At 37.6% G+C, this 16,541-nt stretch overlaps 1 protein-coding gene across 4 annotated transcripts in view; it reads left to right on the top strand.

The window, feature by feature from the left end:
* Positions 1–14,943, top strand: part of LOC117415077 (rho GTPase-activating protein 22-like) — a 42,100-nt gene extending 27,157 nt beyond the window's left edge. For 3 of the 4 annotated variants that reach the window (XM_034025015.3, XM_034025014.3, XM_034025017.2), the window contains 7 exons: positions 8,096–8,224; positions 10,442–10,649; positions 11,150–11,282; positions 11,537–11,610; positions 11,973–12,094; positions 12,273–13,179; positions 14,546–14,943. In XM_034025015.3, the coding sequence (XP_033880906.1) occupies positions 8,096–8,224; positions 10,442–10,649; positions 11,150–11,282; positions 11,537–11,610; positions 11,973–12,094; positions 12,273–13,179; positions 14,546–14,768 (1,796 nt within the window). In that variant the 3' untranslated portion in view covers positions 14,769–14,943. The remainder of the gene's footprint in view (positions 1–8,095; positions 8,225–10,441; positions 10,650–11,149; positions 11,283–11,536; positions 11,611–11,972; positions 12,095–12,272; positions 13,180–14,545) is intronic. The other variant, XM_059026329.1, reaches the window with a different exon arrangement.
* Positions 14,944–16,541: the final 1,598 nt, after the last annotated feature.

Here is a 16,541-nt window from a genome sequence, read left to right as displayed (position 1 = left end):
AGATTTTTCTCAGACCCTTAAAGTTATGGAATATAGACAGACTGACTGGTGACTGGAGTATTTAATCAATCAAACGTTTGTTGGGTGAGAACACATTTGTAATCCCACTGAGCATTTTCGGAAAGTAAATACTATAACCACTCTGGCTGCATTCATTTTTTAATTTTTTTTTCAATAGCTTAGTTTATGTGTCCATTCACGTGTATGTGAACGTGTCCCATAATGTGCTTGAGTGGAGAAGCTTGAGGACACCCGCTGTGTTACTCTGCTTTTGATAACCAAGCTGAGCCGATCGCAGAGGGAAACAAGCCAAGGTTAACTTTTTTTTTGTTGTTTTTTTTAGTATGCATCTTTACCTAATTATATACAGTTTTGTTTTTTATAATAAAAAAATATGGTTCAGCCTTCAGCGATTTGAGATCACATTCCTTTCTGTCCTTTTCTTAAATTAAACAGAAAACTGCTTGTATTAGATTTGTATATTAGGCTGCTGTTTATGGAATGTTGCAAATGTACATTACTGCTTAGCTCAAGCATATAATAAATCCATAGACATGACCTTCTCCCTCAGCAAGAGAACATGCCAAAAGTCACAGTTAAAGCTTTGTCTCCAGTAAAAAGCTGCAGCAAGAAAGAGAACTGTGGAGTATACATTTAGAAAAAGATTGGTGTAAAATTCCTTTCATGCTAAGTGTAATAGGGGTGAATTGTGATACTGCAGAATATAGACTCTACTGCCAAATCTCTCAGGATAGCTCCAGTACCAGTTATACATTGTTGATAGTAAGCAGGCTATGGCTTGACACCTATTGGGTCAAGGAAAGGTGGCTTTAAAGCTGCTTGCCAAGTTTTATAGAAGTGAAAATGTAGATTTGACAGAACAAGTCATTAAACCTTTCCTGACAAAAGAAAGAGGTTATCACAAAGATTGAAATGGTTAAATCATCTGTAAACATGGTTGTAAACCATTTTAAAGCTAGATATAAAGCTGTTATTTTACCATAAAATCAGTTTTAAATATTGGTTGGACAAGTTCCATCTACAGTACACATTAAGAACTCTATACATTCAAGTTATCGTTAGCAAGAAGCAACAGTTTTAAATTACAGAGCCTTATATAAAGTTAATATTTCTCGTATGTCAGGCTTTGTTGCAAGTAGAATGCTTTGCTGTATGCTGTATAGGTCCTGCGGTGATTATTTATATGAGCCACTAGATTTCTAATTTGGAGGAATTCTGAAATTGATTTAGATGTCTGCAGTAGATTATTCTGTAGGTTGGGTGCAGCATAGCCCTGGGTTTCACCTTATAGGGTCGATTACTGCTGGCAAAACTAAAGTAATGACAGCTAGCAGCTTGCTAACGTTTTACGAAAGTTATAGTTGTAAAAGTGTAGCAGTATAGAGACATTCTTGGAATAAAATGTGGGTCAGCTCTGAGAATGTGGGTCAGCTGTTGTGTAGACCTATTCTGAAGAGCTGCCTCACAGTGCTAGTGGAGTGTTGGCTGGCGTGTCAGCAGTGAAACGGTTAAATAGTGTTAGCCCTTTGTGGCTCCCTCCAGAGCAAGTTACAGTATGTGCGGTTTTATTCAAGAGGTCTTATATGGGATACACAGTGAAGAAAATATGTCAGTCATCCCATAGGTGGATTTATTCATTATTGATGCTCTTACAGTACAGACATTATACAAATGATAAAACTATACAGTTAAAACCACAGTTAAAAATATATCTAAAAAAAACAACAGAAATACAAATAGTCTGAATACTTAGTAATATGTCAACATTTAGCATTGCGCTTAAAATGGCTGTACAAACAAACGAAAGCCAAGGAATACTTGTTTTCATGAAAAATCAAAGAGTAATACGTTTTGTTCTTTCTTTTCTTCATGCCAAAGCATGTCGTTTTTTAAACAACATTTTGCTTTGTCTGGAACAAGGCTGTTAGTTGCAGTGTAAGCAATGGTGTTGGTAGTCTGACTGTTCCATTTATTTTCACTTTAACATAGCTGAAGCCAGGGGAGAAATAACAAAGAAAACCCTGTGGGAGAGATTCTGCTTGAAAAGCAGCATTTACTAAGTCAGTTTTGGCTCTTCATTTATAACATCAGTATGTTTGTAATAATTATTAGTTTATGAAAGTTTGTTTTTACCTCTGCAAATATTGGTTCAATGTCTGTTTAATATATTAATTGTTTGGACAAATATAAAAGGTAACTGTAACATGACTGCTGTATTTACTGCTGGAAAAAAAGCATATGTCTACAGTTCTTCAACAGTATTTCACGGGGAGAGAGCCGGAGCTGGAGTGAAAGGTCGTTACTTGGAGAGGTAGTTTGAGGAGTGGCCTCAGGGGATAGGATAGGATAGGAAAGAGGTTCCCGACCGGCGGGAGCCTTCTTGGTCAGTAGAGAGAGAGCGGCCTCGAAGGCAGACTGTTCAGCAGCCTCGGGAACCAGAAAACACATGAGATAGGCAGTCATGTAGGAGGAATAGGCTCTCGCGCTGAAGAACCTGGAAAAGGAATGACAGAAGAGAGAGCTGGAAATAGACCCCAGTCTCAATTTGAGTAAGATAAAGAGAAGGAGCTGCTAAAGGATAGAGTGTGTGGCCGGGGGTCCCCTCTGACTCAGTGAGAACCCCCCCCCTCGGTGGAGGCGCGGATGGAGGCGGCCATAGAGGTCGGGAAGTGAGCCTCACTTACCCCCAAAGGTTGGACCCCCGGCTCCCCGCATAACCGTGAAATTATGCGTTTTCCTTCCGCACAGTGGCGGTGTGGAACTTAATGTTGTATGACTCGAGTGTAACATTGATATCTTTACCTTCAATTGTTAATTTTCTGATGTTAGGAGAGCGCGTGACGCCTGATAAATGGGGCTGTTGAAATCACAGGCGGCTCGTCAGTACAGGCAAGTGAGGCATGGCCTGCTGAGCGTCGTCTATCTGACTATCTATGAAGACACTTTGCATATTCTTTATATATTTATTATTCATTTAAAAATGTATTGGATACATATTTTAGGACAGTTAAGCATGTATACAAGTAAGTTAAACATACAGGTAGTGGACAAAAAAATGGAAACACTAATGTAAAGTCACTTAATAGGGCGTTGGGCCACTATGGTATCCCGCTCTGTGGAGTTCTCAGTGGACCGTTTTTGATGAAACTGGCTGCTCGCGCCCCAGGTTGAAATTTGCAGTCAATTGATCTGCAGTTGCTCGCCTGTTTTGCCTTGCACTTCAAATTAATGCACGGATATCATGATCCTGGAGTATGTGCTTCCACCCACTGTTGACCTTTGCTGATGATGTCTTTCCCTCAGAGTTCCATGCCGACATCACCTTAGACACCGTTGCTCGTGAAACATCAGCAAGTTGAGCTGTCTTGGTCACTGAAGCTCCTGCCAAACACGCCCCAACAATCACCCCTCTTTCAAAGTCACTGAGCAGCCATGAGCAAACTAACTGCTTCTGTTTTATATCCTGCACCTGGCTCTAATTTAATAATAATCACCAGGTGCAGGGGACAATTAAACAATAAAACAATTAACAAATTTAATCAAACAATAAACGACTAAACTAAACAAATGTGCCCACGCACATGTTTTCTGCAGGGAGGATTTAACCACAGGTTTTCAATGGGGTTCAAGTCCGGAGACTGAGATGGCCATTGCAAAATGTTGATTTTGTGGTCAATTAACCATTTCTTTGTGGATTTTGATGTGTGCTTGGGGTCATTGTCTTGCTGGAAGATCCACTTGCGTCAAGTTTCAGCCTCCTTGCAGAGGCAACCAGGTTTTTGGCTAAAATATCCTGGTACTGGGTAGAGTTCATGATGCCATTGACCTTAACAAGGGCCCCAGGACCAGTTGAAGCAAAACAGCCCCATAACATCAAAGATCCACCACCATACTTTACAGTAGGCGAGGTCTCCTCTTGCAGCCATGCTAGCTATAATTATAGGCAACCAGGCCTGTCCAGCATTTTTATACATGACCCTAAGCATGCTGGGATGTTATTTGCTTAATTAATGCATGAGCCACACCTGTGTTGAAGCCCTTGCTTTCAATATACTTGGTGTCCATCATTTCCCCAGGTGTTAACATTTTTTTATCCACTACCTGTAGGTCCATGAGACGCGCCTGCAGTTGATTTAAATGTCACAAATTCGGCGAGTTGAACGGAGTGGCAGGAAGCTGGGAGATTGCAGTACTGAGGCACAGCTCACAGGGCCTCATGAAACTGCCTGGTTACCACGGCAATGTAACACCCCCAGTAATCACTTGATGAAGGCGTTGCCATGGTAACCATGGCCTGTGAGGCACCACAGTGTAAAGGAATATCCCCTAGAAAGTGTACTGAGGGAATCATATGATTCTAGGGCATTTGCCATTTACTCCCACCTTTCACTTCCAGAGCTCGGCAACTCTACTAAATTAAGTGCCACCCTCTACCTAACCCACCCCCAACCCTAACCTTAAGCAACCCTTGCCCTAAAACCTAACCTCAAACCCAATACCTAACCATAAACCTAACCATTAAGAATCATCTGATGCCCTCAGGACACTTTCTAGGGGATATTTGTGTGCTGCTGAGGCACCAGTGGAAAGTTGCTGCGCAGCAGTGTTGTTGGAATTTATGCGATCGGCAAAGAAGTAAAAGCCCCAAATTATCTAAAACCTACATGAGGATAAAGTTCATGTTACTGCAGAATGCGACTTGTCCTGCCTCTAAACGTGCCAGCAGCAAATAATTATACACTATCAAGTTTAACAAAAAAAGATTGGATTAAACATGCAGCACCTATTATTCTTCAATTACCTGTGACTAGTATATTCAAAGTGTATTGCTTGAGAACATTTCCCCTGCCGATTAATCCCCCCAGTGCTCTGTCCAGAGTCCTGAAATTAAAATTTAAAGACTGCAGATTATTTTTTCTGTTTCTTCAATAAATCTTGGCTCTTAAGTTACATTATTTCATATATATTAGCGATTCTCTCTAAATACAAGGATGGAAATAAGCAATTGTTTTTGCCATACAACTTAACTTTCAGAGGATTCTTTATAACAACCCACTTAGTACCTTTATGTGTCTGTTTTAATAAACAACACAGCAACCTCTCCTCAGATCTGGAAAATCAAATACCGTACTGCAAACATATTGGAAACAATTTGATTTTAAAATGTGTAACATTTCTATCATCTCAGAGGTGGCATACTTTCCTTTGCTACACTTGGGATTAGTGCTATAGAACTACAACACCCTCAAACATTGACATTGTCGCTATATTTAACGAAAAGCACTTTCTGTCGAGAATATGAGAAAATGTAGCCTTTATGAACCATTTCCATTAAAGTGACAACCTGCAATTACATTGTCCCCAGAGGACCCAAAAATGAAACAATAAGGCATCCTAAAGACAAATCAAACCTCTTATGACTTTGTACCGCCAGTTAATGGAGGCTATTTAATCTCTTTTATTAGTATGTGCTGTTACATAAAAAATAAAAAAGTGCTTTTTCAAATGGGATTGGAAAAGTCTGAAGAGACTGAAAGGGAAGAAATATAATTAACTGTCATTGTGGGCACCTTACCCTTACACCTTACCCTTACACCTTACCCTTACACCTTACCCTTACACCTTACCCTTACACCTTACCCTTACAGATTTGCAGACCGGCATACAATGCAAAATTATGAACTACAAAGTCAAGCGTGAATCGTGAAGACTTGCTTTAATAACTTCATGGTGAAGTTAGTGCTACTGTCCAGTACATCCAGTAGCATTCATATTTAGCCTGATCACAGAAACTGATGTTGTGTCTTGCCAACTTTATTCTTTGCAGTAATTGTGTTTTATCCTAAACATAGGACATCATTATCAAAAGCTTATAGTGATACAATATGTAACTTGCTGCTATGAATAACTTAGAATTTCGAATTTCGCTTTTGACCAAACAGTTCGAAAGGGTAAGTTGATATGAAAATAATCTATATACTCGTTCTTTTTACTGCAAATTACTGTAAGGACTGTGAAATGAAATCAGTAGGTGCTGTATAAACTAGGCGTGCTACTACTGGTTAGGCTGTATTAGGGAGTTAAGTCTGCAGTTATATGCTTTGTTTTTGTGGTATACCTGTTTAAATGTACAGTAATACAATAGAGGAGAGGGCAGTATGTCCAAGGAAATGTTCTCCTTTTCTCATTTCAAAATAACTTTTATAAAATTAATTTTTGGTTGGCTCTCATTTCACATAGCTTTTAAAGATTTAAATAGCTTTTTGTGTCAGGGCAGGTTACACACTCAGTATGTGACTAGAAACCAAAACGTGAACCCAGAAATCCTGCACCAAGTGCATGCAAATCGGAATGATGTAAAAAAATAAAGCCTGGATGAGTTTATACCACAGGTATAACTGCAGAACCTGGGGTTCTAGTATTGAAATCAGATGTCACACACCAGTGGCATCCCCCTGGTGGGTGTGTTCACTAATAAGCATTCAAACTTGTCTTGAGCTCAAATAAACTAAATGTATAGTGTGTGGTATTCTGTTGTTATATTCAATAGGATGGAAGTTGATTAAATGTGTTAGGATAAGTTATAAGTACAGTATTAAGTTTGCCCCAAATTTCAAAGACATCACACTGTACCTGATACACATAAGGACAATAAAATATGAGGCTTAAAATTTGAAATATACTTGAATATTTACCAGTATCAATACCCAATCCAAAAGTCCATTCATATGCACGTTTTAAAGGTGTAATAGTAATGACTATTAACACTGCATTTTCCACCAGTGGCAGAAAGAAGATTAACAAGGACATAACACAAGAGGCTTTGAATTGGTAGAGATATGTGGTTGTTCTGATCACTGTCTGAATCCTCAAAGAGAAGACTAGAGAAGCACCCGTGCTACAAGTAAACAGCTGAGGCCTAAAGCACTGTTGTTTCCTTTCAAAATGATACAAGTACATGTTGGACTCATGACCGCTTTACTGAAGTGTCATACTCATTGTCAGAGAGCATCCAAACCTATTAACCAATCTTTAAAGAAAAAAAAAATTCTGTCAGACATCACATGATCTCTATCAGAAAAAAAACGTTTAAATGGCTACTGTTGACCTTCAAAAATTGAAATCTACCCAACAGAAAACCAGCTTGACATTCGTATACAGTGCAAAGTACTTTTCGTCTCAGTTCTTATATATAACTGTTATGTGTGCTGTGCTAGCACTACATACAGTTCTCTGTCATAGTTGTTTTTTTGTAATCTGGTACTTTTTAAAAGGTGCTATAAGGATATATTATTCAGTCTGGATCTACACCTACATACTGATACTAGTTAAGTTATTTCTGGTGTTCACTTCCAATTAAAGAGGTTGCTAATGGTGGAGTCCACTACCAATCACTGTTTATGAATAGCTACAGCGCTCCAGTTTGATTGCAGTATGAAATAGAAAGGAGTTCTATTTTCATACTACGATGTACTACTTCTATCATATGTAAAAGATTTCACTTATATTTAGATTATTTTGCCCTTTTTAAGCAGACCCAGACACATACATTGCATTTTTAAGCACTTCCATGCAATTTTATTATGTACAGAAATAAAAGAAAAAATCTAAACAAAATCCAACTCCCACATGGAGTACTAAACTAAACTGTTTCTTCACGGTTCTAACTAAAATCGGACAGCTAAGCCATTTACTGATTTTAAAAAAACTTTACAAGCACACACTATCCTTTTTCTATGAACCACACAGGTCTCTCCACACTGACAGCCTCTTGCCTTCACACAGACAGCAGTGCAGACTGCCCTGAACAAACATTATTTTGCTGATAAATCACAAAATCATAGGCAGATGGCATTCATTAACTATTAGCGCCAGGTGTACCTCCTCCTGGCGCTCTCCTGTGGCTTTCTGGGGGATGTAGTCCTTTAAGCCCCTCCCGGACTACTTTTTTCTCTCCTTCCCCTAGTCTGCCACACATGCTTGTACAGTTTTATTCAGAGAAAGTACAATTTGTTCTCTATTTGGTGTTAGAGTTCAAATCAAGCAGCTGAACTATCTTCTTTTTTACTTACAGGTGGTGCAGGGGAGCGGGACAGAGCAGCCATCAATCATGAAGCCTTTCTCCTCATGGCCAACTCCCAGAATGACATGGAAGATTGGGTGAAAGCAATCCGACGTGTCATCTGGGCCCCATTTGGAGGAGGTATTACAAATAGCATTAGAAAATAATACGAATTATTTGCTAAAAGGCGAAGGAATACCTTTACCTTTTTATTTAAAATTGTGGAGATTGTTAGACTTTCCATGCTGTGGATTTTATGAAAAGTGTTGTTTAATCATTTTGAAATTATACAGATTTAATTTGAAAAACTGATGATGATGATTAAAAAAAATACCGTATATATTACACAATAATAATAATTTATTTTTCCTAAAACAGAATCTGATTGCATATAAAGTGGCAGGTGTGTTCTGTACTGTTTTAAATGATGAGTATTTGAGTTTGTCTTTATGCAACAACAAGGGAAGGCAAGTGAACTGTGTTAATCATGGACAATACAAACTTTGCATGCACACCTGGAAACACTTCAATGTGGCGTCAGTCTTGTACAGTAGTCACTATTGCAGGTGGGTAAAAATGAGGTGTAAAATGAAGAACAAAATCTCCCAGACAGTCATTGTGCATTGGTATTAAATTAACATTACATGGCATGGTGTATCACTATCTAAGGAATTGCCAATTCTGAAAGAAAAGAGATTGTGGCATTAACACATGGAATATGATTCAGAAAAGACAAGGTTATAATCAAATCCCTGTAACCCAGGGCTTCTGAATTTAAGGTGTTTTCTGTCTGCTGATGGAAATGCAGTATGGTATGTATGCAAACATAACGGTAAGCTAAGAGGCTGTGAAGCGTCTACATTTCTAGGCATTACATTACAAATAACTAGTTATTTATAGCAAGACTATAAAACAAGAGCAACCCCCAGCCAGTGCAATCTGTTACTGTAAAGTCTGTGAAGCAGTAACACAAAAAAATCTTATTACTTATTTGTAACTTGTCTCTTTTTGACACAGAAATATAAATCAAGTGTCAAAGTGAGAGCAGCATGTCTTCCTTTTTCTTTAGGCATACCAGACGCATACCAGAGTCATCAGGGATAGAAATGACATTCAATTAGATTAGAAATGTATTGCATATGGGAATGTCTCTGTCATAACTTGTGACCTACAGTTGGCTGCTGTTTATATTGGCTGCAATGCTGGATACAAGAAACACAGGCAAGATTATACCTGCCTGTCCTGTTGCTTACTTCAGAGTAGTTTTATGACTGTTCAAATACTTTTTACTGCAAGCTGTGATTAGAACCTGGTCGTGAAGATAAAAGCACATGTGCCTTTGGTCGTTTATGAGAAGGTCTCTTACTGTATGCTGGCTTCAGTGGATTAACGTAAGGCTGCTTTTACCGGGACTATTGAGATTTGGAATGTTTCTCATGATGCCTGAAGTCAGGGCTTTGCTTTTCTGTAGCTCTTGTACTCTGACTTACCGTGATTTCTGTGCAATCTCCAGTGGCTGCAGTGTACAGCAATGCTGTGAAACAAAAGAAGGTAGGAGAGATAGCCTGGTATAGAATTGCCTGTAGTATTATTATTTGTATGATATTTGATGTGACTGTACTTTGTAGAAATATATGTTTGATTTACATAAAGTAATTGTAGAATTATTTCTATAACCTATTATATTTGATTATGATTTTGTCCCGAAAATAATGCAATTTTTTAAATTATTTTACCATACGCCATAAACTAGAACTGATGAAGAACTACTGTATAATATACTGTATAACATCTTTATTCTATTTTTATAAAGAGACCAAACCATGTTACTTATATTATTCTTATACCAGACATTTGCATATGAACATAAAGCTACTGGTAGCATTGTATGTTACAGTGGAATATCTCTATTAAGAGAACCACAATGACTCAGTAAAATGTCTTATTTGGTCCTAATAGAGGAAGATCTGTTTTCAAATTGAATGTCTGACAGTTTTATATGGAGCTGGTCACAAGGTGGGAGTCTATCATTGTGATTATACTCTGGATCTACATTTAGCATTACAGGGATTCAATGTCTTCTACAATTACCTCAGATATAAATAGCTGGGTATTGAAGTGATATACTGTATAATATAATGTGTGACATTTCAACTGACTGAAAACAACAACAACCATGTGTAATGTATGTCAGCACACACACCTTATCTGATTACTTTTAAAGGCTTCTGATCACCCATTTGATTCGTGCCTCAATATTTTGAATTGATTTTGTTACGCAGATCATTTTAAAAAGTTTTACTTTGTGGCATAAAATACATAATACTCAATTACACCATTCTCTGTTTTACAATTCAGGAATATTTGGCCAACGATTAGAAGACACTGTACAGTATGAAAAGAAGTTCGGACACCGACTGGCTCCGTTGATGGTAGAACAGTGCGTAGATTTCATTCGAGAGAGAGGCTTGGATGAAGAGGGATTATTCCGAATGCCCGGCCAGACAAATTTAGTAAAAGAATTGCAGGATGCCTTTGATTGTGGAGACAAGCCTCTTTTTGACAGGTAAGTCCCACTACTATGTCGAAATGTACAATATCTTCCAGTTTGTGAAAAGAATGTGATTCGTGAACAGTATGTAGTAATGTGGTTCAATCTGTCACGCTTTGGTGCTGTTATCTGACCGCTTGCAGTGGGAATGATGATCTTTTTCAGAGATTAATCCTTTTTCTTTTGTAATCCTCCTGTAGATATAAATTTCAGCTCTATGTATTAGAAAATAAACTGTGTTATACTTCTTCGTTGGTAGAACATATTTCAAATACACTTTTTTTGGTGAATGAAAACATCCTGGTTTAATTATATTTGAATATATGTTCTACCTTCTACAGAAAGTTTGAACCTTTAAAAGGTGATAACACATATAGGATGTATCCTTAATGCATTAATGACAGCAATAAACTGAACAATTATATATGCTTTTTCCTGTCTCAACATGTGTTTTCTTTTTGTGCCCAGCTCTGGTTTGGCTATGAATATGATAACCTTTGTTTCACCTCTTCCAGTAACACTGACGTCCACACAGTCGCGTCCCTACTAAAGTTATATCTTCGAGAGCTGCCAGAGCCTGTTATTCCCTTTGCCAAGTATGAAGACTTTCTCTCCTGTGCACAGCTGTTAGCCAAGGATGAGGTGGAGGTCAGTGTACTTCAGGTCACGGCTGATACTGACCAGCCTTCTCATGGGATTAAACAGGGAATTAACAATACATTCATCACGTTTACTCATGGAGTTTATCCAAACTCTACTTTAACTGTGGACATTGGAATTACAGCTGAAATATTTGTAACAAATCATACAAATGAAAACTGTGCAATATAGAGCAGGTGTAATATAGAGTAAGGCATGTGTATGAATGACTTGTCCTTGATGGAAGTACTTCACACTTGCAGGGTATTCAGGAGCTGGTAAACCAAGTGAAAGGTCTTCCTCAGGCCAATTACAACCTTCTGAAATATATCTGCAAGTAAGTTAGATTTTTTCTGCCTCTCTTTTGCCACAGTAAATAAGACATACATTCATAATGAGCAAATGAAAAAGTCCCCCAATCAGTTCTTTGAATTATAATTGTATAATACTGTAATAATATGTTTTTTTTCTAATATTGACCTAAACGTGATGTGACACCAGAGGACTGTACTTATCGCTCTACCATGATGCTTCAGCATTTTTAGTCATGCCTTCCATATCTGAGATATTATTTAATCCATAAAAACCATGCTGTGGATTCTAAAACATGACTTTCTATACCCATCCATCTTTTAATAGGAATTATTTGTATTCAATCAGATGTTTTATTTCGTTCATTGCTCTTATTACTGTTTACAGATTCCTTGACGAAGTCCAGTCCCACTCAAATGAAAATAAAATGAGTGTGCAGAACCTTGCCACAGTTTTTGGGCCAAATATTCTACGACCTAAATTTGAAGACCCAGTGACTATAATGGAAGGTGTGTGCTTTAGTCTGATAGGAAGACACCAGTATGAATGACAGCACCTATTGAATTCTAATTAAAAAAAATACACATTAAAACCAGAATTTTGTTGAAGGATTGTTTCCTCAAGAAACCAATATTACTAGATTATTTTATCAGATTTACTGTATAAAGCTTTGAATTTTCTTTGCAGGAACCTCACTTGTGCAGCATCTTATGACAGTGCTTATCAGCAAACATGAACAACTTCTCATCAGTACAGAAACAGAAGCCACTGTCACCCAGCAAGAAGGGAGACCCCTGTTTCAATGCAACACGGTTGAGTGGATCTCTGAAGAATACCTACAGGAAAGCCACTCAAAGAACAAAAGCGTGAATCAACCTGATGATCTCTGCAGCAGTGCCACTTCACTCGACGTTAACATCAGCACCCCCATGATGGTCTCCAAAGTTGCATCTCAGGGAAAGGGAGATATACAAAGCCAAGCGGCAACCAGTCCCAGTAAACAGATGAAGTCCCTTCCAACCTGGAAATATTCCTTTAAAAGTTCAGGGGGGAGATCCAGCAATGTTAAATTAGGTGGCTCCTCAGTGGATATTCCAAATTTGTCATCTAGTGGAAACTGGCTGATTAATGGACTTTCATCCCTCCGTGGCCATAGAAGGACTTCATCGGGAGACCGGGTTAAAGACTCTCCCCAAAGACTGTCAACATACGACAACGTTACTGCATCTAGTCTGAGTGTACCGAGTGTAGCCAGCACAACGTGGTCCACTTCCTCTTGTGAGATTTCTGTTCCAGACTCTGTCAGTAGCTGCCCTGCCTACAATGCGAGTGACTCTTCAGGGCAGATCTCTGGCAAAGTGGAATGGTCTACACAAGCCTCTCAAGGGCAGAGTGACATCAAAACCTCTGAGTTGGAGAACAGTAGCGAGGGGTTGGAAGTTTACATTAGCAGCATGAACTGCAGTGAACACAGTAACGTGGTGACTGCATCAAATGACTCTGCCAGCTGTTCAAAAGCACTGACCAGCCTGGTTACAGAGCTCAGAGAGGAGCTAGGGAAACAAAAAGAGGAATACGAGACCAGGATAAGAGGGTAATGATGCTGATATTTCTAGAGAAATTAACCAAGTATGGTTTCAAACAGGGCTGGAATTTGATCCGTGTGTAGTTTCTTTTGTAAGTTCCCAAAATGCTGTAATAAATCACTCACCTTAGAAGACTGTATTTGTTTTGAGCTGAGTCAGGCCTGGTGTAAATCAAAATGATGTCAAAGTATTATAAAGTGTAGCTATGGCAGTGCCATCAACTTTGATTTGATTCAGGCCTCGGGTTTATCACTGAAGTGTCATGAAACTTGTTCGTTGTGTTACATTGGCTTTGCCAATAAAGGTTATTGTATTGGATTTATTCATGAACCAATTTGGGGATTTAAAGTTCTATAAATAGTGTGAAATGTTTATTTTCATAATTTCATTTTCTTATAATTTTCCGCTAATAAATTCAAAAGAAAAATAATGTACAATAGAAATTAATTTGCTTCTGAAACCTTACTTACTTACGTCAATATCCAGCATGGCATCTGGAGCAGAGACGCTGCTAAATAGAAGTTTTTTTTTGTTTGTTTTTTTAACAGCAATGCAACATAATTGTACAGAAGGATGTTTATTTCGTACCTCCACTGTACAAACTTTATTAATTAAAAAAACTGTGTACAACTAGTAGTCTACAGACAGTATTTTTCATGTAAATAAATAAACAGTTACATGTTTATGCAGTACTACAGTTAAAATCTACCTTAAAACAATACATCTGCAGTTACTTTTGATTTAACGGCAGGCTCAGAGTAAATTTTAGTTCCCTTCAGGCTTACGAAAACCATCTTTTTACTTTTATTTTTGCACATCTACAACCATTTGAGGGTTCAGTACGACTGCAGATCTTTCTACCAGCAGTCGTCAGTTTTTTTTATTTTATTTATTGAATATATAGCTTCTTTCTTATTCAATCCACCTATAATTGCCTCTGGCTGGTCTTTCTCATTTTCTCAGTCTGTATTTAATAAAATCTGAAAACAAGCCAGTTGTTTCCGCACCCCTGTTCATAAACCCAAAACCACACACAAAGGGGGCTGGATTTGTTGACATTTACGCAAAGGGGCAACACTCCAAAACTACTGGAGCCAGCCATCCTGTATCAGCAATGGAAAAATGCAGACTGCTTGTATGCAAAGCAAGGTTATCTGTGAATATACAGTATGGGAGTGTCTGTCTGTTTGTACATTTGTATGTCACATTTGAATTTGAACATGTATCTTGAGAACACATACTGTAAATCAGTCATGTCAATATACTTAGTATATTCTAGAATATTCTGAACATACTGTTGGTCATAAATAATTTGAGAGCTCTAATTTTGAATTTGCAGTCATGTTGCTCACATGCTTGTTTCTTAATTTCTAGGCTTGAAGAGTCAAGTGCAGAGCTGCACGTGCAAGTCAATAGACTTGAGGAGGAACTGGACCAAGAAAAAAAGAAATATGCAATGCTTGAAATAAAACTTCGAAACTCAGACCGGGCTCGAGAGGATGCAGAGAAAAGAAACCAACTCTTGCAAAAAGAAATGGAGGAGTTTTTTGCTACACTCGGTGATCTAACTCTTGGAACCAGGACAACAAACATCTAAAATCTCAGAATCCTTGTTACTGATGAAATAGAATTTATTTCCATTGTGAACTTTGTATTTATAGCATTCTGTACTCATGTATCATGAGTATTCTGAAGTAATTCCATGCTGTCAATGACTGTTTTATTGCAGTAACTTAACTTTTGGTTTACCTATGCTTTAACTATGCTTTAATATATATATATATATATATATATATATATATATATATATATATATATATATATATATATATATATATATATATATGGCTTGATTTTATAATCAAATATATGGCTACAAGATGCGTTTAAATTATTACATACCACTGATAATCATCATATGGCCTTTATATATGCACATAAACAGTACAAGCTTTGTCTAAAGCTTTAGTATTACCATCTAAAATTAGAATAGGCCATAGTGGCACAAGCACACAATGTTGACCAAAAATTGCCTTTTATTATGCAAAAAAAACTTAAGACCTAGTTGTAAGATGTCAGTGATATTTACAGCTGAAATTATTGTTATTGATTTGCTTTATTCCAATGATAATCCAATCACCAGGCCCCACAGTCAGTTATATTCATGATGGTGCTGAACAGATTGTATTGAGTTTTCATTTTATTGCAATATAAACATTTCCCAATAACATTTTTTATTATTATTTATGCCTCCAAGGGTTGTTTTTTTGTGGCTAACTATTTCCCTTGATCCAAAACACAGTATTAAGCCCTGTAACATTCATTTGTGACTCTTCTAATAACTCAGGAAGATCAGTGCACTGCACTTCAGTTTTTCTTCACCTAATAAAGGGATCAATATGTGCATTGTTGTTTCACAGCAAGTCTGAAGGTCATTTTTATATGTAACAGTGTATAAACTTTGGGTTCCTATCAATCCTGAATATTCCACTTTATAATATAACTCAGTAAACAATATTGGTTAATTTGTGTCAAAGGCGTTAGCCGATATACACAAAGGCTTTATAATTCATATCCAAATTGTGATACATTTTTGCTTGAATATATGAATGTTATTTTGAAGACTTACAAACCAGCAGACACTGATACCTTGCTGTTCAGATGTCCACAAAATCCACACCCCCTAAGGAGAAAGCTTTTCGCATCAGATTAAGATTGGTAAGTGCTCGAGTGAATAAATGGTGCTGTTAGATTAGAATGGCTTTCAATAATGGGTACACAAATAAATATAAATGCAGTCGATGCCAAATTCCAGCAAGGGGTTCACGACAGTCAAGCTGCAGTTTTGTTGCTGCAGATTCCTGGAATATTAAATGCACCCTACTTATTCACATATTGAAATGTGTGTATAGGCACCAGGTTGTGACCACCAAACCCTTTTCACCTGTAACAAGAGTCAGATTCACTGGAATACTGCACATTACATTACCATTAGCTCATTCTTACTGTACTGCAGGGTGAAGCAAAGAAACACAGGCTACCATAAAAGTTACTCTAGTTCCATGAACACTACCCTTGGACATGTTCTACTAACAGTGAAAACAGAACCTTGCACATACAAGAAGTATGAATGTATGTTTAGGAAATGTGGAGAAGAGCCCAGTCAGCCAATTACAGTTTGTTCCTTTCCTTGTGTGAACATTTACAACAGTGTGGTATGTATAATTGATATGTACAGCGTTTACCACAATGCAGCAGTGTAAAGGGTTAATGTTTACTGGACACCACTGGTAATGGAACTTGACTAAGAAAAATACAGTTGTGTACTAAACTAAGATAATAACTAAAACTGTATACTCTATATACAGCA

This window comes from Acipenser ruthenus, chromosome 7 (assembly GCF_902713425.1).
Source record: "Acipenser ruthenus chromosome 7, fAciRut3.2 maternal haplotype, whole genome shotgun sequence".
Taxonomy (NCBI): domain Eukaryota; kingdom Metazoa; phylum Chordata; class Actinopteri; order Acipenseriformes; family Acipenseridae; genus Acipenser; species Acipenser ruthenus.
The sequence above is the reverse complement of the archived record's forward strand: the minus strand, read 5'-3'. Positions and strand labels throughout refer to the sequence as shown.